Source organism: Macrobrachium nipponense, chromosome 1, assembly GCF_015104395.2.
Source record: "Macrobrachium nipponense isolate FS-2020 chromosome 1, ASM1510439v2, whole genome shotgun sequence".
Classification (NCBI taxonomy): Eukaryota; Metazoa; Arthropoda; class Malacostraca; order Decapoda; family Palaemonidae; genus Macrobrachium; species Macrobrachium nipponense.
The window spans coordinates 127596941-127621572 of record NC_087200.1 but is presented as its reverse complement, the minus strand read 5'-3'; the positions used below and the strand labels follow the sequence as shown (position 1 = coordinate 127621572).

Sequence of the window (24632 nt, the reverse complement as noted above, 5' to 3'; positions counted from 1 at the left end):
CGCATACAACCTACATTCATGATCTGAATTTCCTTAGGCACAGTGGGCTATAGTCTAAGATACAAAGTACAGAAGTAGTAAAATCAGCTAATTACTCTTTCCATTATTTTTAAAGCATACACATGAACCATGACTATTTACTTTTTTACAATAACAAGAATACTCATTTACTACCATAAAATATCCATACTTATTTTTGTAATTCCATTTTATTTCCTTTCTCTCACATTAGTGAGCATTTAGTGTGTGTGTTTTCCTCGATAGATAGAGGGCCTTGTTTACTTTTATTACTTTAGGTGCTTGCCATATTTTTTTTTATGTTTCTTTCTTCACAATAAAAATAAATGATGAAGAAACTTGTAGTGATAATTTTGATGACTTAACGAATTCAGGAGTTGAAAATAACAGCAAATATTCTTCAAATTCCAAAGACAGCTCATGAATTTCCTTGCGTCGAAAAAAGGCCCATTAATTTACAGGAGCTTACCGTAAATGTTATATTGGCACTCTTCAGCGACACTCCAAAAGAAACATTTTCCCATTGCTAGTTATGGATATTTAATTAAATCCATTAAGTAACAAAGACCTAATCTTTTACAAATATATATAATTGATCTCATTGTATCATTCCTCTTGATATAGTGTTGACATTACTGTAGTTAAGTCATTAAATTTACATGTAAATGTTCATGGTACATTTTTTAATCATTTGTAGCTTCCACAAGGAGTCATATGGATGTTTGTATGTCTGTTTACTCACCTCATTTTCCTTGGCATTGAGTATTGTTATATAATTTCAAGTTTCGATAATTTTGATATCTCTTAATTACAAATTCAACTATAGGAAAGAACTATGACAAACACATGATGCTTCATAACCCAGGAAACAGAGAACCCACACTAACATTTTTAGATAGACAAACATTGATTGGGTTCATTTCAGCATTTCTAACCAGGTTACTCCATAAAATATGAAATATGATTTTAGTTTTTCAGGTCTCAGACTTATCCAAGTACCACAGTCCAGTAAGTTGTAGTCCATAATTTGAGGTAACACTGTAGTATCATCTCAGATCACTGGAGAAAAATGTACACCAACAGACAGAGACAGTAAAGAAAACAGTACTTCAAACAAAGAAACTTACTATAGGTTCTTTGAATTGCCATAGAAGGTGAAGGATGGCACGGACAGAGCTCTGCAAGTGACCAGATCCAAGGAAAGAGAAATTCACACTTTAAACAAGAAATAGGGCTTATTAATCAGTACAGTACCCAATACTGCCATTGAGACTAAAAAGGAATGAAAATATAATGCATGGACTAACGATAAGGTATAAATAAGGGAAGTAACCGTAAGAGTGGGAGAATGAGATTTCAGGTGTGTTCATAGTCAGACAGGTTCAAAGGACTTTTGAATAATCTGAGATTGATGATGCACATAATAGGCTGTTGTTAAGAAGTGGATTTTGTGTTGAAACTATTTAGCATTTTATAGTCTTTATTTCAAAATATCAATTTTCTTTGTCTGTGTCAGAGTTTCTATTGCACAGTCTTACAGGCCAGCCTTATGAACTCATGTCTGCTATTTGTATTTATAGAATATTTTGATATGCAAGTAGATTAGCCAGTGCCATAATGTAGATAATATGTTGGAAAATTGAAGGTACTTTATAGCTTGCATTGTGGGAAAGTAAGGAATGTGAACATGAAAGTATTGATTATACATTCAGTAATCATCATGATGGATTATATTAAAGGAATTCTATTTTTGTCATAGGTTGGCTCCGCATGAAGAAGTTGCTCAATTCCTTGGTTTATGCACACAGCGTGAGAAAGGATTTCACTTAGATCTTGAAGATTATTTACTGGGAACATTACACATTAGCCATGAGCTCTCTAGATTAGCAATCAATTCCGTTACTGCAGGTAAGATTTAAATTTTCATAAATCAAATTTGTGTGCATGCAATGTAGAAACCTCTTAATTATTTACGTTGCACTGCAGGGAATGTGAAGTGTTAGCCAAGTTAAGTCATCCTTAGACAAAAGAAGTCTTGCATCCTCTTTTGGTTGTACCCCTAACTAGAGGGATTCCCCCTTTCGTTGGGTTGCAATATCAACTGACTGTCTTGGCTAACTATATTGTGCAACATTGGTGTTAGCACTGGTGTTTGGTACCTCTTATAAATAATTAATATTACTGGGGCATGCAGATAAGTTATTGACAATTCCCTATGCACTGCAAATTATAACTTACATAATGACTGGGTTTGTTTCTCATGGTCAACTTCCTCTTCATTATGCAAATCTTTGTCTTGTTAGGAGTCATATGCAAGTTATTTGTGCAAAAGATATGAATTTTTGTATATGCAATTTACCCAGTAATTAAATAGCTAAAGTCTCTAATTAATGGTAACTAAAATTTGAAATCTGCGGTAGCGAATCTATTTTGTTTTGGTGTGGTAATAGCCCTGCCCACTAAGGGGGGAGGGGGGGAGAGAAAAAACTTGGCAAAGAACCGACAATTTGTTTCTGCTGATTAACAACAGAGGATGTCGATCCCTCAGCAAATAATTTTGGAATTGAAATTCGAGTTGGACTTACCAGTTGTTCACTAATTGAAGTACAGTTTGCTGTTGGTAGCCTTTGCTTAGTTAATTTTGGATAAAGACTTTTTTTTTTTTTTTTTTTTTTTTTTTCTTTCCTTTCTCTCATGTTTGGACTGAAAATTTTCTAATTTTTGACTGAGATATTTTTCCGATATTGACGATGTTTGACACTACGTACTAGTTCACTGTCAACTCGTTATTGCAGCAAAGGCTATAATACAAGATTGGCATCCTTGAAGTATGAATCAAACACAGTTTGCACTTCATGCAGTGGCCAAATTTGTTCACCATCATTATTGTGTGAGGAATGTATAGATTGAGATATTAAAAGATGGAAAGTTCTGTCTTCTCATGTAAATAAACTAGAAAGGGATAGGAAAAGCATGGCTAATCTTAGACATGACAAGACGAATGCCAGTCAGGGTAGCAGTTTTGGCCCGCCTGTTTCTGTGCCTGTGATGTCTCCTATTCCTTCCCTAGTCTTAACGCCTCAACCTTTACCTAACTCCCTAGTTGATCCCCAATGCCATTGCCGAACAAGAGTCAAAGTTGGAGTCAAAATGCGACCATAAATTTAATGTTATTTTGGGATCTATGGATCAAGTAGGTTCTTCATTTAAAACCTTAATGGAAAAAGTGAATAATCAAAGTGTTGAGAGTGCAAGTGAAGTGTTAGTGGAGGAGCTGGCTATCTGTCCTGCTGAATCCTCCTTGGCAAAGGTCCCTGGCACACACTCCTGCCCCTGGGGAAGTCATACCAGAAGCCCAAGGGAGGTCAGCGGGGTCTGCCTATGGGTAGTCAGCCCCTCAGACTCACGTGTTGCAACTTTCTAGGTCATCTCAGACTGCCATTGAAAAGGCATCTTTAAGGAAGTGTCAAAGCTTTCATCAAGCTCTGAAACTTCCAGCCCGGAGATTAGGCACCAGTGGTGCTTAAAGAAGTCAAGGCTGCTGAAGAGGCCATTGTTGGGAGCACCCACTTCCACTCAGGTGCCTTCCAAGAAGTCTAAAGGCATTCTTGTGGTGCAGGATCAACCTTCTTGCAGTTTCTGGAATTCTCCAGAATGTTTTTCATCTCTGCAATGATGACAGTAGACTTTTCAAAGAAGCTAAAAGAGCTTCCGGTAAACGTAAGAGTGCTAGCACTTCTGGCAGTGACTGCTGAGCCCCCATCAGCACCCGTGCTTGTTAAACGTCGCGAACCACCAGTCACTCATGGTCATTTTGTCCAGTTTAAGTGCCTGTAAGGGCCTGAACATGTCTCGGCTTCGAAGCGCCCAGCAGCGCCCATCAATTCCTCAGCTCAGGAGCAGCCTGTAGCACCCGCTTTGCTAGAAGTTATTGGGTTACCTGTTGCCCTTGACCCTTCTATTTCCACAAATAAGTGCCATGTCATCTACGGCAGTGGTCACCAACCTTTGTAACTTTATGGACCAATAAATGTATAATTTTGAATTTGGCGGACCACTAATATGAGTTTTTAAAAAAGTAAATACAGGCAGTCCCCGGCTTACAATGTGGGTTCTGTTCTTGAGACGCATAGTAGGCCAAAAATTGTTGTAAGCCAGAAAATCGTCAAAAATCCTGAGAAAACCTTGCTTTTAATGCTTTGGGTGTATTAAAAATCAGGTAAACTGCATTTTTATTGCATTTTTAATCTAAAAAATCTTAAAATATTGATTTTTGCATTTTTGTAGTCATATTTCTTCCGCCAGATCCGCATAGTAAGTGCCGTAACCCTGGAACATATATCGTAAACCTGGAAAGAATTTCTGACGAATATAATTGAAAAGTGTTGTAACCTCGGAATGTTGTAAGCAGAACCTGTCGTAAGCCGAGGACTGCCTACTTTATGTAATATGATAATCAGAGATTTTTTATTTTATTAATATGAAATGCACTTATTAAATATAACAAAGTTACGTATAGTTTAATTATTAAAAAAATAAATGAAAATTTGAAGTTACTCAAGTATACACATTTTAGTGTTGATATTTGTTTTGCTGTCTGGGTCTTACTAAAGCAGGGTCATTGACTGTTGTCATTCTCAAAGGCTCTAACCCAAACATTGTGAAATGTATTTTGTACTACTTTTAAGCAATATGAATATGAAACATGTAGAACATGTTCAGTTTTATTTGATATGCATTTTAATTCATATTTGTAATGTTTAATTTATTGTAATTAATAATGCTGTCTTTTTCTGATAAATGCTGGATCCAGATTTTTAATGCTAATCTAACATTAAAAATACAGTCTTCTCTCAATTAACCCTTAAACGCCGAAGCGGTATTTTGTTCATGAAACTTACCTGTCAGAATATATATATAGCTTGTATTCTCTGAAGTCTGACAGAATTTCTAAAACTTACGACACAAGTAGTGGGAGTTAGGGTGGTTTAGTACCCATTCCCGCCGCTGGGAAGGCGTGGGTATCAGGAACCATTCCCATTTTCTATCAGATTTCTTCTGTCGCCGGTGTCGTAAACATCTGTTTACACACCTCCGCCTCAGGATTTTGGAAAACTTTTCATTGCTTGAGTATCCTCTTGACTTTTTGGTTTTTTGATTGGATCGATAGCTTGGCATACGTGATTTGGACTGTTTTTTTGAATTTGGCTTAGATTTTTCCTTAAATATGTCTGGATGTAGTTCTGCTAGCGCCAGGGTGTGTTCGAAAGTGGAATGCAAGGTTAGGCTTCCTAAAGCCTTGGTGATCCTCACACATTGTGTAAAGGGTGTAGGGGGCAAGAGTGTAAATATGATTTGCGCTGTAATGAGTGTGAAAGCTTGGATGATTTACAATGGAAGACGTATGAATCCTACGTAAAGAAGTTAGAACGTGATAGGATTAGGAGGTCTTCCTCCAGGAGTAAGTCGGGTAGCAGGACAGGGTATTAATGTATCCCCTTCTAACCCTCCTTTAGATTTTGTGTCTCTTAACCCCGTAGTGTTGTCTTCGGGCCCTCAAGTGGTGTCTGCGGAGGGTAATGCCCTTTCGCTTATTCTGGATTCGTTGAAGACGCTTGAATCTAAAGTGCTTGCCCTTGAAAACAGGACAAAATAAGTGCAGTGATAGTGCCCCTAGTGAAGATCGGCCCTATAGCGCCTCTAGGCTGGGGACCTCTGCCGGACTCCCAGGACTCAGGGAGAGGGCATGTCGAAGGCCGAAGGAGGGTTACGGGGAAGGGGAACCCCCACCGATCTGGCGTCCCTTCAGCAGTTCCTGTGGACGCTTCCCAGGCTGCTAAGGAGTCGTTGCTCGAGCCACGTATCCTGAAGGATTGTTTCTCGTCTTCCGACGCGTCCTCCCCGCGCAAGGGGTGGGAATCTCGTTCGGATTCGCGACCTTTGAAGAGGACTCTTCAAGAGCTTGACGCTTCACTCATGCTTTGTCTGAGTGGCATTCTTCTCCGGAAAGCGTAGCTTTTCCGCCCCAGAAGAAGTCTAGGACGTCATCCGACGATGACGCCCGCGAGCGCCCCAGTCGCTCTAGAGCCAAGGCTGTTCCTGGGAGAAGGAGAAGGCGTCCCCTCGCCCCTCTCCTTCTCACAAGCGCAGCTCGTCTCCGCGTAAGGAGACCATCTCAGACGGGAGATCATCATTGCGATGCAGCGGCAACTGGACGCTTTACTGAAGCAGAAGGAGACGTACCTCGTCGAAGGAAAGACGATAGACTGCCTATCAAGAGAACTAAGCAGTCTTCTCCAACGGCTCTTTTTCGTCCCCGTCTTCTGATTTTTCGCCCTCTAGACGTTGTTTTGCTCCCCAGGGTTCGTCTAGAGGTGACGTTAGACGCCAGTTTAGAGAGAGTTCTCTGCATGTCCTCTCTCTTCCCGTAGAGAGGACGCTCGACGTTCCGACTTCGACGCTTCTGCTGACGACGATTTTGTAGCTGTCGGACGGACTTCTTTGCGTTCGGCCCCTCTTCGACATGACAGTGTTGACGCTCAACGATACGTTAGTCGGGCAGTTGATCAAGTTTCTTCGCGGGACGTTCGTAAGGACGCTTCGCGGGACGTTAGAAGAGTCTCTTTGATGGACGCTCCGTTGGACGCTTCGCTGGACGCTCGGTCGGACGCTGATTTGGACGCTCGAGAGAACGCTACGTTGGACGCTCAGATGGACGCTCGTAGACGTTCTAGTAAGACCTCTGTGGACGCGAATTGTGGAAGTTCCTGTCACTCGGATGTTTTTGTTTTTTTTCCCGAGACTTTGGCACGTTCGCCTCTAAAGGTGATTCCTGATCCTGTGATTGTTTCAAGGATCCGTTACCCTCGTCTTCTCTTCATGTTCGGAGATAGGAGACTTGGAGCTAAAGGACTTCTGCCTCTTCCTTCGGACTTGCACTCGGGTAGGGAGAAGGAGAACTTAGCGGTTCTTCGGAGGATGTTGATGAAGAACAACCTGCTACGTCTGCTTCGTCAGATTATCAAGTTTTGGCACGACTACTTCGTGATTCGTTTGGCGATACTTTTCAGCCTGCTGCTTCCTCCTTCTCCTCCTTCTCAGTTTTTGTCGTCGAAGACAAGCAAGTCTCCAGGTTTCGTGAAGATGAAGACGTCGTTATCTACTAGAAGAGCTTTCCGGAAGGTTAACGCCTGGATGGAGTCTAGGCAAAGCAAAAGGAAGGACTACTTTCGCCCTGCCTCCGTCTAGACTAGCGTAAGGCAGGGATGTGGTATGAGACAGGCGAGGAATTAGGATTGAAGGTTCCTACGTCTGCTCAAGGTGATTTCGTCAGCGTGGTTGATGCCTCAAGGAGGGCCGCCCTTTTAGCCTCAGCTAAAGTATCTTGGACGACTTCCGAACTGGACCATCTTTTGAAGGGACTGTTTAGGTCCTTAGAGGTATTCAACTTTTTAGACTGGTGTCTTGGAGCCTTAGACAACCAATCTCGTAAGCCAGACTCGATCAGCTGGGGGGAGCTGTCCAGTGTATTGTCATGCATGGACAAGGCCGTCAGGGATGGCTCAGAGGATTTAGCCTCTCATTTTTCAGCAGGGGTTCTTTAGAAAAGGTCGCTTTATTGCGAACTTCGTGGCTAAGTCTGTCTCTCCCCGCACAGAGGACAGAACTTTTTGTATGCTCCCTTCTCGAGTCATCTCTTCCCCCAAGCTATGGTGAAGGATCTGGCAGTTAGTCTGCAAGAGAAAGCACACAAGACCTGTTGGCTCAGTCTTCGAGACGTCCGGCTGGCCCCTCAACGTCGTCAGGAACCCAACCGTTTAGAAAGCAGAAGCCCTTTCGTGGAGGGACTTCCGCTAGATCGTCTCCTCGAGGAAGAAGCCTTCCTAGAGGTAGAGCCCCTTCCAAGTCTAGGGGTAAGAAGTGAGAGATCGTGCCTTCAGTCACCGTAAGGAGCCAGGCTGCAGTTGTTTGCAGAAGCCTGGAGAGTAAGAGAGGCAGACACCTGGTCTCTCGACGTCATAGAGAAGGGTTACAAGATCCCTTTCATAAAGCCGCCCCCGTTGACTTCCACTCCCCAGGGACTTGTCCCCATCGTATCCGCTGACAAAGCGAAAGATACTTTTCGACCTGCTCGAGAAACGAGCAGTGGAACAGTTGGTTTTAGACCTGGCAATGCCAGGATTTTACAACAGATTGTTTCTTGTACCGAAACAATCAGGAGGGTGGCGGCCCGTCTTGGATGTAAGTCGTCTAAACCTCTTTATAGAGAAGCAGAGGTTTCAAGATGGAGACACCTCAGTCAGTTCTGGGGGCCTTAAGACCCGGAGATTGGATGGTATCACTCGACCTCCAGGACGCCTACTTTCACGTCCCGATACATTCCCCAATCGATGAAGTACCTTCGGTTCGTATTGAAAGGGAAGGTCTTTCAATTCAGGGCTATTTGTTTTTTTCGGACTGAGTACGGCCCCTTTTATCTTCACCATCTTAATGAAGAACGTGGCGAGGTGGCTCCATCTTTTCAACATCAGAATCTCGCTCTATCTGGACGACTGGCTCATACGAGCCTCCTCGCAGACCCGGTGCCTGAAGGACTTGCAAACGACTCTGTCTTTAGCTGCGTCCCTGGGACTTCTGGTGAACTTCGAAAAGTCACATCTGACCCCAACACAGTCCATCGTGTATCTGGGGATTCAGATGGATTCAGTGGCTTTTCGGGCTTTTCCGTCCCAGGAACGTCAGCAACAAGGCATAGAAAAAGTGTCGGCCTTTCTAGGGAAGGATTCATGCTCGGTGCGGGAATGGATGAGTCTGGCTGGGGACCATTTACCTCGCTGGAGAAGTTTGTTTCCCTGGGGAGGCTACACCTCCGACCTCTTCAGTTCTTTCTGTCGGACAGCTGGACAGAAAAGGACAAACTTCGACATGAAGTTAAGCATCTCGGAAGAGGTGAAGAAAACCATCTAAGATGGTGGCTCGATCCGTGGAAGCTGTCAGAGGGCATATCCCTCAAGCTTCAGAACCCCGACCTAGTGTTGTTCTCCGACGCGTCATCCACGGGTGGGGAGCAACTCTAGGGGGGGAGGAAGTGTCAGGTACCTGGAGAGGGGAACAGGTAGCCTGGCATATCAACTTCAAAGAGCTGGCAGCGGTTCAATTAGCGCTCCAGTTCTTCCACAACAAAGTCTCGCCGTCGTGTAGTTCAAGTCAACTCGGACAACACCACAGCCCTGGCATACTTGAAGAAACAAGGAGGAACACACTCTCGCTCCCTGTTTTCTCTAGCGAAAGAGATCCTACTTTGGGGGCAAAGGAGAGAGAAGTCACAATATTGACAAGATTCATTGCCGGAGTCGAGAACGTCCGGGCAGATCTCCTCAGTCGACAAGGACAGTTTATTGCCGACAGAGTGGGACTCTACAATCAAGAAGTATGCCAGGAACTGTGGGGTCTTTTGGGGATGCCCCTTAGTGGACATCTTTGCAACATCAAGGACGGCGAGACTTCCTCTGTATTGCTCCCCGGTTCTCGATCCGGGAGCAGTAGCAGTAGACGCCCTTCTATGGGATTGGACGGGCCTGGATCTCTACGCTTTTCCCCCCTTCAAGATCCTGGGGGAGGTGATGAGAAAAATTTGCAGCATCGGAGGGGACGAGGTTGACCTTAATCGCCCCCTTTTGGCCCGCAGCGATCTGGTTCACAGAGGTGATGTTCTACCTAGTGGATTATCCGAGATCTCTTCCATTAAGGAGAGATCTACTCAAACAGCCCCACTTCGAGAGGTACCACAAAAACCTCTCCGCTCTGAGTCTGACTGCGTTTAGACTATCCAAAAGTTGGCCAGAGCGAGAGGTTTTTTCGAAATCAGTGGCTTAAAGCTATCGCCACCACCGCGAGGAGACCATCATCAATCGCGGTTTACCAATCGAAGTGGGCAGCCTTTAGAAGTTGGTGTAAGAGAAAAGGAGTTTCCTCTACCACTACCTCTGTGAGCCAGATCGCCGACTTCTTGCTTTATCTGAACAAGATCTGAAGTTGGCAGTGTCAACTATTAAAGGCTACAGAAGCGTCCTATCTATAGTTTTTCGCCATAGAGGTCTTGACCTCGCTAACAACAAGGATCTCCATGATCTATTGAGATCTTCGAGACGACCAAGGTACCACTACCGAAGCTACCTTCGTGGAACCTGGATGTGGTCCTCAAATATTTAATGTCAAATCGCTTTGAACCTCTTTCCTCTTCGTCTCTACGAGATTTGACGAAGAAAAACTGTATTCCTAACTGCTCTGGCGACGGCGAAGAGAGTTAGCGAAAATACAGGCTATCAGCAAACACGTCGGTTTCAAAGGGCATAATGCAGTCGCTCTTTGAGTATGTCGTTTCTGGCCAAAAACGAAAAACCCTTCCAATCCGTGGCCTAGAACATTCGAGATCAAGGGTATGGCAGAGATCATTGGTCAAGAGCCAGAAAGAGTCCTGTGTCCTGTTAGGGCTCTTAGAGAGTATATTCGTAGAACGAAGGATTGCCGAGGTCTGCGGAGAACTTATGGTGTTCGGTCAAGAGACCAAACATGCCCATGTCCAAGAATGCACTGGCATTCTTTTTAAGGAACACCATTAAAGAGGCGCACGCTTCTTGCAAAGACAGCGACTTGAAGATACTAAAAGTTTAATGCGCACGAAGTAAGGGCTATTTCGACCTCAATAGCCTTTCAGAAAAACATGCTCTTAAAGAACATTTTAAGTGCTACTTTTTGGAGGGATTGAACTCAGTGTTCGCCTCGCACTTACCTACGGGAGGTGAGAACGACCTATGAAAGCTGTTACTCTCTCGGACCATACGTCGCCGCAGACCACTATTTTGGGGGCAGGAGGTAGCACTCATCCTTTCCCATAAGAAAAAAGGGTAGGTGAGTTTTTTAATATTTGTATGTTTTATGGTTGTAGGGTCGGCTGCCGAGTACAGTCGCCCCTTCCTTTAGCCTTTGGTATATGGGAGTTTGTTGTTAGGCTAACTTAGGTGGTGGTTTTTGCCTCGTTGCCCTCAGAAGTATGGTCATGGTCTAGTCACATTGTGGTCCCGTCCCGCTGACAGATCATCTAGAGCGCACCAACTACACAGGTCACTACCTTGTTGGTAACTCTATTGAAGCAGAAGCAGGCTTTGGGTGACAGTAATCACGAATAGTCAGCTATGCATAACAGGTAAGGAACCAAGATGTCAATCATATACTTTATATGTTTCCTAAAATCCTTTTTCTGTCTCTCCCACCGCCAAAGGTGGGATTCAGCTATATATATATCTGACAGGTAAGTTTCATGAACAAATGATATTGTTAAGATACAATAAAGTTTGTTCATACTTACCTGGCAGATATATATATTTTTAGTACCCACCCACCTCCCCTCAGGACAGTGGAGATAGAAATCTGATAGAAAATGGGAATGGTTCCTGATACCCGCCTCCCAGCGGCGGGAATGGGTACTAACCACCTAACTCCCACTACGTGTGTCGTAAGTTTTAGAAATTCTGTCGGACTTCAGAGAATACAGCTTATATATATATCTGCCAGGTAAGTATGAACAAACTTTATTGTATCTTAACAATATCATTTTAAAAATCGTCTCCCGTATGCTGGCGGCGTTCGCGAGTGAGCGCCGAAGCGGAAATTTTTTTTTTTTTTTTTCAAAAAATCACAGCACGCTTAGTTTTAAAGATTAAGAGTTAATTTTTGGCTCCTTTTTTTGTCATTGCCTGAAGTTTAGTATGCAACCATCAGAAATGAAAAAAAATATCATTATCATATTTAAATATTGGGATATATGACAGTGCGAAAAAAAATTTCATACATATATAATTGTATACAAATCGCACTGTGAGCAAAACGGTTAAAGCTAACGAGTTAATTTTTTTGTTGTATTTTACACTAAATTGCGATCATTTTGGTATATAACACATTGTAAAACAATCAAGGCAACACAGAGAAAATATTATCACAAAATGTTGCATGAATTCGTAACGCGCGGACATGAAAAAAAGATGTTTTCGAATATTCACCATAAATTGAAATATTGTGCTAGAGACTTCCCTTTTGTTGCAAAATGACGGTAATTGATTGATTATTACTAGACTGTAGGTGTTGTAGCTTACAATTGTAGTTTTCGACCATTTCGGTCGAGTTATAGTTGACCAAAGGACGAATTTTTACTATTTATCGTTATTTATTTGAAAATATTTCAAAACTGATAAAAGCTACAACCATGGGTTATTTTTTGTTGTATTCTACATGAAATTGCGCACATTTTCATAAATAAAACTTTATGTAACGGCTAATTTAAAATGGTGCAAACATTACAACAATCAGACGAAAAAATTTCTGATTTTTTCGGAAGAGTTACCACACGGAGGTAATGAAAAAGTTTATTTCATAAATTCACCATAAATCAAAATATTGTGTTAGAGACTTCCAATTTATTGCAAAATAAAGGTAAATATTTGAATATTACTAGAATGTAATAGTTTTAGCTTACAATTGTGTTTTTTGACCATTTCGGTCAAGTCAAAGTTGACCGAAGGTTGAAATTTTGGCACATTATTATTTATATGAAAATATTTCAAAAATTATAAAAGCTACAACCATGGGTTGTTTATTGTTGTATTCTACATAAAATTGCGCACATTTTCATATATAAAACTTTATGTAACGGCTAATTTAAAATGGTGCAAACATTTTGACAATCGGACGAAAAAATTTCTTAATTTTTTTCGGAAGAGTTACCGCACGGACGTAAGGAAAATTTTTTTTTTTTTTTTCATAAATTTACCATAAATCAAAATATTGTGCTAGAGACTTCCAATTTGTTGCAAAAAAAAGGTAAATGATTGAATATTACTAGAATATAAGAGTTTTAGCTTACAATTGTGTTTTTTTACCATTTTAGTCGAGTCAAAGTTGACCGAAGGTTGAAATTTTTGCACTTATCGTTACTTTATATGAAAATATTTCAAAACTGATGAAAGCTACAACCATGGGTTGTTTATTGTTGTATTTTACATAAAATTTTGCACATTTCCATATATAAAACTTTATGTAACGGCTAATTTAAAATGGTGCAAACATTACGACAATCAGACGAAAAAATTTATGATTTTTCGGAAGAGTTACCGCGCGTACACAAGGAAAAAGTTTTTTTCATAAATTCACCATAAATCGGAAATATTGTGGCTACGAGCACTTCCCAATTTGTTGCAAAAATGAAGTTTAAATGATTGATAATTTACTAGAATATAAGAGTTTTAGCTAACAATTGCATTTTTCGACCATTTCGGTAGTCAAAGTTGACCAAAGGTTGAAATTTTGGCACTTATCGTTAGTTTTAATATGAACATATTTCAAAATTGATAAAAGCTACAAACCATGGGTTGTTTTTTGTTGTATTCTACATGAAATTGCACACAATTTTCATACATAATACATCATGTAACGGCTAATATAAAATGGTGCAAAAATTATGTCAAAGTGATGAAATAATTTAATGAGATGTGTCGCTGATGCTTTTTTAGTGCGAGGAGAAAGAAATTCGCGCTTGCGCGCCTGAGTAACGATTGTAAACAAAACAACGCCTTGATCCGTGAGCTCCCATCATCCCCCAAGGCTCGTGATTCAAAAGTTTTCGCCTAGTAGGCCTATAACTATTTTTCCGCAAATTTTTAAAAAAACTTTTTTATATTGATGTATAAATGTCCAATTGGCACCCAAAAGACAATTTATATCGACGTTTAATACGTCCAATTGGCGTTGAAGGGTTAACGTGAGGGTTATGTTCCTGGAGAGTTCACGTTAATTAAAAACGTGTTATTTAAACAATTTTCTAATAAGAAATAATAGTAATAAGGTTGGTTATGTTCTTGGACTTCGGGAACTCCATACTTTTTTGCTAAGTACAACTGAATTGGATAACAGCAACATCCATTTGCTTGTATTTCAACCATTATATGGTAGTCAACAATTACCATAGTTACGTTATGAACGACGTTATGTAGAATAGGACTGATACAGTGGGCCCCCGTATTCGCGGACTCGCACATTCGCGGATTTCTCTCGGGAACGTTTCCCCTCATTATTCGCGGAAAATTCGTGCATTCGCGGTATTTTTCTATGAGAAATATCCACAAATTCCTGTTTTTTTTTTTATCAATTTCATCATAAAATGCACTTTTTGTGATAACACTAATAAAAAAAAACCAAGTATGCCCAAAATTTTTAGTGGTTTTTCTTGAGTTTTAACTAACAAAATAGCCTGTTTTTAGCATTTTTATAGGGGTTCCAAACATTCGCGGGTTCTAACTATTCACGGGGGGGTGTGGTACGCATCCCCCGCGAATACGGGGGGGACCACTGTATATATATTTTTATATAAGCTTGTATTACTATGAAAGCAAGTGAAAATAGCAACGAATCAACGTCTTTTTTTTTTCTTTTTTTATGCAATAATCATGCTCCTAAACAATCTGTTAACGAAAAAAAATAATTAAGTTCGCAACAAGACTTAATTTCAAGTCATAATTTTGACTTAAAAATTCGTTTATAATGAAAAATGACCGTCTCATATAAGAAGAGTATCTAAGATATTTGTCTATCTAACTAGAAGCAAGAAAATTCAGATAGAATTGAGGTAAAAACGGCAAAATAAGCTCATATTCGCCATATTTGTACTAAAATTATCCACAGTCAAAAATGTATTGAACCTCCAATAAATGGATTATATTAATTACTTATTTTACAGTACATGTTGTATAGAGTACTACACCGTAGGCTAGGCTACTGTATTCATATGTATACAGTATAGTACCATAGTATATGCTAGGCTAGGAGAATCACCTGTACTCTGTAGGTCAGACGAAAAAGAAAAACAGCAAAATCTTTCATACTCTTAATAAATAGTGTTTTGCTTTATTAATAGATACAATACGGAAAGTCTTTCGCTTTATTGATAAAGGTATAAATATATACAGTGAACTGTGCTATGTATGTCTTTGTTTATGTTGACGGCCGTCATCTGCAGAACTGATGTGCGGGTGATTTGAAAACAACGCTTCAGCACCAATTTGCATTAAATTAAAATATTTGTGTTTTTCAAACACTTTTGAAGATTTTCTAGCTCGCGTTAAATCAAAAACACATTAATTAAATATGTGTTAATTAAACATGTGTTAATTGAGAGGTGACTGTACTAAATGGGTAACACTGGGCTCTCTGTCTTCAGTGCAATTTGTATCAGAGTTACCTGAAGAGGATTAAAACAACATAAAAATTAAAATAATGTCCCAGTTTCTCTGCGGACCATCAAAACTTTTCATGGACCATGTGGACCACTCACTGATAGGCAACCGCTGGTCTATGGTAGATCCTTCCCTTGATCCAATTAAGAAGAAGTTCGGCAACATTTTCAACATTTTGAAGAAACCTACAGCTGCACATCAGACAACTTCAGTCACTGCACCTCACACGACTTCAGACTTGTTTGGACATATAATATGTATTTTGCTCCAGTAGTTCCTGCTTTCACAGTCTACTTTTATGATGAGCAGTCAAACTCTGCATCAGAGTAAACTCTTTCCCAGAATATGTTTTTTTGTCTACTAAGAAGGCTGTAAGAGAAGCAAACGATTATCTTTAGTTAAAGAGAGAGCAAGGAAAGGCCTGCTTCACCTCTCCTCTGGCAAGAATCTCTCAAAGTTATTTTTGTTATGCCACGGGAGAAGCTCCCTCTTTAGGTGTGGCTGTTTCTGCCTAAGGGGACTTCTGGGCACTCATTGATCCTGCTAGGAGATCGGCTTTTCTGCAGCTAAATCGATGTTTTTGTCGGAAATAGACCACTTATTACGTAACCTGTTTAAGCTGTTTGAAGTGAGCAGTTTTATGGATTGGGTTCAGTAGGCACTCTTGCCAAAAAGACTCAAGAGTGCCTTCCGTTCATCTTCCTTCAGAATTTGTGTTGGATGTGCTGAGCATTCTTTCTTGCCTAATTAGATAGAGGAGTCAGAGACAGGGCACATGAATTAACCTCCCTTTTTACATTTTGGAGTCCTGAAGAAGAAGAGAGGTTTGGGTCCTTTCACTGCAAAAGGGAGTCACTTCTACCCAGAAGTCCGTTCTTTTGTTCTCTCCCTTAGTCAAGGATCCCTGTTTGTACAGGGCGCTTGTGAATAGCATTGCCTCTTTCCTGGCACAAAAAAAGTCCATGCAGGATCTTTTAGAACTCAGGTTTCACACATTCGCGGATTTCTCACGGGAACATTTCCCCGCATTATTCACAGAAAATTCGCACATTCGTGTATTTTTCTATGAGAAATATCCACAAATTCAAGTTTTATTTTTTTATCTATTTCATTATAAAATGCAATAAAACTATTAAAAAACCAAGTATAAAAATTTGGGTTTTTCTTGAGTTTTAACTAACAAAATAGGCTGTTTTTCAGCATTTTTATAGGGGTTCCAACTATTTGCGGGTTCTAACTATTCACCAGGGGGTTTCTGGTAGCATCCCCTGAGAATAGGGGGACCCCCCCCCCCCCCCACCACTATATATAATATATATATATATATATATATATATATATATATAGATATATATATATATATATATATATATACTTATATATAGATATGTATATATATCTATATCTATATCTCTATATCTATATCTATATCTCCTATCTATATCTCATATCTATATCTATCTATATATATATCTATATATCTAATATATATATATATATATATATATCTATATATATATACCTATATATATTATATATATATATATATATATATATAATATATATATAGTATATATATATATATATATATCTATATATATATATATATATATTTATATAGTATATATATATCATATATATCTATATATATCTATATAGATATAGATATATATATATATATATATATATATATATATAGATATATATCTATATATATAGGTAGATAATAGATATATAGATATAGATATATATATATATATATATATATAATATATATATATATATATATATATATAGGTATAGGGATATATAGATAGCTATATAGATATATATATAGATATATAGATATATATATATATAGATATATATATATATAGTTATATATAGATATATAGATATATAGAGATATATGATTATATATATATCTATAGATATATTAGAGATATATATATATATATAGAGAATATAGATATATAGATATATAGAGATATATAATATAGGTATATATATAGATATATATAGATATATATATATATATATATATATATATATATATATGATACTAATATATATATATATATATAAACAATAGTATATATATCGTATATATATATATATATTATATATATATATATATATATATCTTATATATATATATATATATATAGATATATATATATATATAGGATATATATGATATTATAGAGGATATTATATGATATATATATAGAGTATATATATATATATCTAATCATATATTAATGAGAATAGATATAATATATAATATATATATATATCTATAATAAGAATATAATATATTTTATATGAGAATATATATATATATATAGTATTATATATATATAGATATATATATATATATATATAATATAATATATATATATATATATTATATAATATATATATAAGGATATAATAATTATTATATATATATAATATATTAATATATATATATAAAAGAGATATATATATAAATAGATATATAATATATATATATAGATAATATATAATATATAGATATATATATATAGATATATATATATATATATATATATATAATACATATATATATATAATTAGATATAGATATATATAGATATATTTAGATATATAGATATGATATATATAGATATATAATATATAGATATATATAGATTATATATATGATATATATATAGATATAGATAGATATAGAGATATATAGATATAGAGATAGATAGATATAGAAGAGATATAGATAGAGATATAGATTCTAGAATATTTAAGATATACATATATATATATATATATTATATATATATATATATATATATATATATATATATATATTTATTCCGAGCTTACGACGCTTGTCAATAGACGTTATTTCCAGGGTTACGACGCCTACAACACTCATCTGGGAGATGAAATATGACACCAAAAATGCAAAATAATCAATATTTGAAGGTTTTTTTGATGCCATAAGAATACAGTTTACATAGTTTTCAATGCACCTAAAGCATTAAAAGTAAGTATATATATATATATAGTATATACACATATATATATATACATATAAATAAAGGTTTTTTGCCATGAAGGAAAAAATGAAAAAGCGAGATAGCCGAGTACTTTCGGTCCTGTTCAGACCCTTTACTGAAGGCAAACTGATTTTACAGAGAACAACATAGTCAAAAGAAGGCTCAATATCCAAACTGACATTACAAGATTAGCAATAAGGGCGATTTTCACTCTACAGAAAGGAGGAGCCGCCTGAGGGTAGCCACACCTTGAAGGATACACGCAGTAAACAAGTTATTCTTCCAGAAAACAGTACATTTTGAAAAAACACGGGAGCATATACAATTTAATATGAATTTTACACAAATTTTCCCCAAAAAATTATTATTAATGAAAAGACGAAAGAAAATATAAATAGTATATATATATCGAGCAAGAAAAAGAGGGAGATAGAATATCAAACCAGAGAGACAGAGAGAGAGAGAGAGAGAGACAGAGACAGACAGACACAGACGACAGACACAGACACAGACACAGAAATAATAACTATATATATGTGGGACTAATTTATTAGTTGTTCATTTATTTTAAGGTCTTTCATAAACATCTTACAAATATATGGGTCCAAATGGTACATTCCCAGACTAAGATTTAGGTTGTTTCTATTAGTGATTTGTATAATTGCTGATTCCAGTAAATTTCTTGAAACATAATCATTAGATCTAGCAATTACCGAGGTATCACCCCAATTATTACAATGAGATTTTTCACTCAGATGGATAAACAGTGCATTTGAAGTCTGGGCTGTACTAACTGAATACATATGCTGCTCTGTTATGTTTTTCCCTGTAGTGATTGAAAATGACCCCTTCTTGAAGGTGGCAGGGGAGACGCTTGGAGAGTCTGGTAGTGGTCATCCTGACATAGGAGTGGTTGCATCCTTCCACTGGGCATGTGAATTCGTATATGACACTCCTCTTCAAAGACGTTTCCTGGGGGGCCCGGGTTGTTTTTGAGAAACTGCTGGCTGGTTTTCATATTTTTATAGTAAATTATGAGGCTAATTTTATCACCTTCGGCAGTGGGTGAGACATTTTCATTTATTATTTTCTTAATAGCCTTTTCATCTTCCAAATATTTGTGGAGATATAAAAATATTTTATAAAAACTATATGCACCACAAATATTTGGAAGACAAAAAGGCTATTAGGAAAATAATAAATCTGCGAGTCTGCAAGTCATGTGCCACAAAAAGTATCAAATCTATTGTCTTTTCAAGTATTTTAGGTGGGGGGAGTCCTGCTCAGCTATTAGCTAAGACGGAAGGCTCCACTTCACACATTTGTGACGTCATAGCGCAGTGTGTATGAATGATCGGTATCATCATTGCCATACATATTGTTCAGATCTGCAAAGTATCTTCTGATCATCCGCATCATGTATGCATCCGCCCAGAAGTCAAAGAGGAAGACATATTTTCTCGAAACTAAAAAGGTTGTCCTTAAGTTAAAGACGAAGGAAAGAGTAACTTCTATTTCAGCAGCAGCAGTCAACTTGAAATCCGTCATTGCTGAACATGAAGTAAGAATTTTTTTTTGTCTAGGTTAACTTTTTTTACTAACTTTTGGCATTTGATCATTTACTTTTTTCTATTGTTGAATTTTCATCAGTTCTTTTTTATCTTAGAATAAATTTAGATGAAAATTATTACATAGTGAACATGACAGACAAAGAAACTGCGACAGGCGCTCTTAACCAAGTTTGTTAGGCCTAACAGGAGTGAAGACACACATGATCTGCCAGTCCCCGAAACCTCAAATGCTTCACAAAGCCTGCCTTCAGCAGTAGAACTCTTTGTGGAGGATGAGATAGAGGAGTTTGAAGGTTTTTTGGCAGAGGATAGGTAGAGAAAATTCCATTCAAAAGGTTTTTTTAAAGGAAATGACGGTATCGTGCAGTACTTGCACCCAATGGTGGCAGTGTTTACGTGTGGGAGTTTTCATCATTCTGGGTGTAATTTTAAACTTTTTCAAGTTTTTAAAACCTTTTTAATGTTTTATTCATCCTTAAGAACAGTTTCATATTAGAAAAAATTACAGTAAAGTACATAGAAAGTATTGAAAATGAGTAGTAAAAAACTTTGACTGGGTAAGTTGCCGTTTGCCTTGGCCCTAATGGAATTATTCCCATAAGGTATGTGTATCAAAATCTGCGATTTTCTGGTTCTGTGAGGCCATTGATCGACCAAATTCTTGTATAATTGGGGACCGTACACACACACACACACACACACACACACATATATATATATATATAAATATATATATATATATATATATATATATATATATATATATATATATATATATATATATATATATACGTATATATATATATATATATATATATATATATATATATATATACACACACACACACACACACACACATACATACACACACAGTATTCCCCCCATATTCACGGGGGATGTGTACCAGACGTCCCCACAAATATTTAGAACTCCCCTCTAAAAAATTTTTACATCTGCCTGTCTTGAAATTTCAAATACCAAATGTAAACTTCAAGTATCATCCTACATCAAATATACCATTGAATTGGTATTATTAAAATCATTTCAGTCATCTGAAACATTTTACCATTGGAAATATATAAACAGCCAATAACAGAGAGAGAGAGGAGAAGAGAGGAAAGAGAGAGAGAGACGAGAGAGAGAGAGAGAGAGAGAGAGAATAACTCCTTGTTGATATCAAAAGATTGCAACAATCTTCTATAGGCAACACTTCATCCCCTCCCATAAATACATATATCTTTTCCAGAGAGAGAAGAGAGGGCTGAACAAGTATCTATTTGTCTGCCTATCAATTCTTTTGCTTGAGAGAGAGAGAGAGAGGAGAGAGAGAGAGAGAGAGAGATATTAAAGAAGGAAGAAATAGAAACACCATGTATACCTTATATAACATCCTACATCAAATTTTACTTAAATTATTATCATATTACTGTATTAATTTTAGATTATATTAATATAATTTCAAAGTACTACAGTGGTACCTTGAGATACGAAATTAATCCGTTCCGAGGCGGCCTTCGTATTATGAGTTTTTCGTATCTTGGAACACATTTTACATGTAAAATGGCTAATCTGTTCCAAGCCCTCCAAAAACACCCCAGTAAATTATATTTCCAGGCCTAAAACACATGTTCTAGGGTTACAACGCCGATCCGACAGAAGAAATATGACTCAAAAAAGGCAAAATACTGTACATACTTGAGTAATATTCAACTGCATGTAATGTTCAACCCCATTTTTACTGCATATATTAGGACTTTAGCATATGTCCCTTCTCAGAAGACTCTCGACAGAATATTGCATCATATTTCGCTGCGTTCCTCTCTACACTTTGGCTCGTGTTGTGTTCCACAACACGCCCGACGATTCCAGAACAACCGCGAAAACAGGCGCCTCCAACACGGGCGCGAAAACCTCTTTGCTGCCGAACTTCTCGAAAATATGTTTTCCTTTCCTTTATCTTTCTTTGCTATGAAGCAATTACCATCATATATATATATATATATATATATATATATATATATATATATATATATATATATATATATATATATAATATATATATATATAATATATAACAACACACACACACACACACACACACACACACACACACACACACACACAGTAGTGCCTTAGGTTACGAAATTAATCCGTTCCGAAGCGGCCTTCGTAACTTGATTTTTTCGTATCCAGAACTACGTTTTACATGTAAATTGCCTAATTCATTCCAAGCCCTACAAAAACACCACAGTAAATTTGATAATAAAGCTAAATTGACCAGTAAACAATGAAATACACCAATTTGGACCATCCAATACCTAAGTTAAGCATTACTGTACCTGTAAATAAAGTGTATTAGTGTACAGGGTACAAGAATACTTAGCATCCCCTTCTTTCCGTGAACTTCAGCAACATTCTTGGGACCCATGGTTAATAACATAAGTAATTAAGTTCACACACAACATGATATAGTAACTTACAGTACAATGAAAGCGAAGTCACTAACACGAGTTTACGTTAACGAACGAAATCTACATGAACAAACGAATTCCACGTATGTACGATTATGCTGCCGAAACTAAATGGTCGAAGAACTCCCTTTCATAGATGCATGATGGGATAGATGCTGACCAATAGGAGAGCAGGATCTTACGGCAGCAACTAGCATCAGGAACCAATGGGAGAGTGGAAGGATGGTGGCGAGTCTACTGAGTTGGCGGCGGACGAGTTTTAAAATTGTTCTCATCGGCCCGGGTGAATCTCAGACTTTACAGTACACCCTATCACAACCTGAATTATTTTCGTACACAGAAGCAAAAAAATCTTCGTCTTTGCCTTTGTAACCTGGATTTTTCGTGCGTAGGGACTTTTTGTATGTAGGAGTATGACTGTATATATGACCTGATCTCGGTCATTTGTGGGTTTGGGATATGAAGGAAAACAGGAGAGAGATAAGTTTACATGCATGCAATGGAGGTCATGCAAAAATAATAATCGATGAAACGTTTAACACAGGTGTATTCTTCTAAGCTACACAGGTGGCCTTTAAATGTAATTATTACGTTAACTATGCTAGTGCACAACCGGATGGCAGGTTAGACTTATTGACACTCATGGTGACATACGTCTTTGTGTGGCAGCTGACGGGAATGCTGGGCAATGGGCACTCGTGTCTTGACCCAGTCTGTACTGTCTGGGACCCACTAACGAACTGATCTGAGCGGTAATGCGGCCTGTTTCAAATGCCCCCTACACACCGCATCATTATGCAAGAAGCTGATTGGTTATAGGGATGCGTGGCACTCTTTTGAACTTGCCCAAGCCATGCCAACTTGTAACGTCTTTGGCGGTTGACTTGTGTTGTCGCACACACACACACACAGTATCACTTATAACGGTTTCACGGGACTTCAGAATATCACGGAAAAGGCATATTCATAACTGTATTGCATCAGCTCATCACTCCCTCCCCAGTTCTTGCATCCCGCAAGACATACACTGACTTGATGACTTGCGCATTGCTGTTCTTCTTTGAGTGCCACACCGCCTTTGAGTGACATACCGTCCAGTTTGTGCAAAATTAAAAATTATTATAGTAGGGCCATTTTGCGTGTTACAAACACAAGTTACAACAAATGTATCTCACCCCTCACAATGTGTCATACAGAAAAACAAATTTAGGTTCACATTCAATAATATCAGTGAAAAAATGGATAGTAACAGCTCCAGCTCAAAAAAGTTAAACTCATAAATGAAAATTCACAGAACAGGAGTCAAAAATGAAACATTACTCATAAGAAGTCTAGTAAAAGTATAATAAAACTTACTGAATTCCTTTTGCAACAAAATTAAAACAAAAATTAAAAAATCAAAATTCAAAGATTACACACAAAAATAATCTTACATTTCCACTTCATGAATGGAAGATTACAAATTTCTGACAAAGCATAAACAGTATTGACAACAATATGAAATTTTGGACACAGTATAATTGGCATCAATAGAAATGAACAAAAATGAGATGCATTGCACTAACATGTTTAATATGACTTGAAATGCAATAATAATAATAATAATAATGCAATAAAAAATAATCAAGTTATAAACACACAGATTCACTAATGATATACGTATGTACTTGGAACTGTGCAAAATGTTTTAAAAAAACTAGACATCAATCTCTCAGCAATAACTGACACGGAACAAAATTGCATAAGCATGTTTTTATGATATTCTCTGTTCACTTTGTGACGGACACATTTACTCATGACTCGTGCTGGTATGCTACGCAAGGCAACCTACATGCACTTACAAATTATATGGATGGTTTGCTTTATCGAAGAGGGAGGAAGGGCGGCACAACAAGTTATTCGCTTTTTTTTTCTTTCTTTCCTTTTTTTCCTTTCATGAAGAATTTATCTTGTGCATTTCCAGAAAACTGTGACTTGTCAGTCCTTACACACTAGCAAACCCTCACACTCAACTCATGTACACTCTCATGGCACTCGCTCAACATGTTCACACAACAACTGACTCATCTGCCTCTGTTTTCTGTGCAACTCACCCACAGGTGTAACTGAAACTTTTAAATGTATGCGTCGCAGTTCCTCTCTCTCTTTGGCTCGTGCGTTGCAGTACTCTTGGGAAAAACGTCTGCTACCCTTATTGCTCTTTTTTTATGATATGATCAATCCTACTATCATGTTGATAAATTAACATT

At 37.5% G+C, this 24632-nt stretch overlaps 1 protein-coding gene across 1 annotated transcript in view; it reads left to right on the top strand.

Moving 5' to 3' along the window:
- LOC135219619 (translin-like) overlaps positions 1-24632 on the top strand; it is a 137094-nt gene that overhangs the window by 64314 nt on the left and 48148 nt on the right. Inside the window, exon 4 of the mRNA XM_064256528.1 lies at positions 1778-1926. Coding sequence (XP_064112598.1) covers positions 1778-1926 — 149 coding nt within the window. The remainder of the gene's footprint in view (positions 1-1777; positions 1927-24632) is intronic.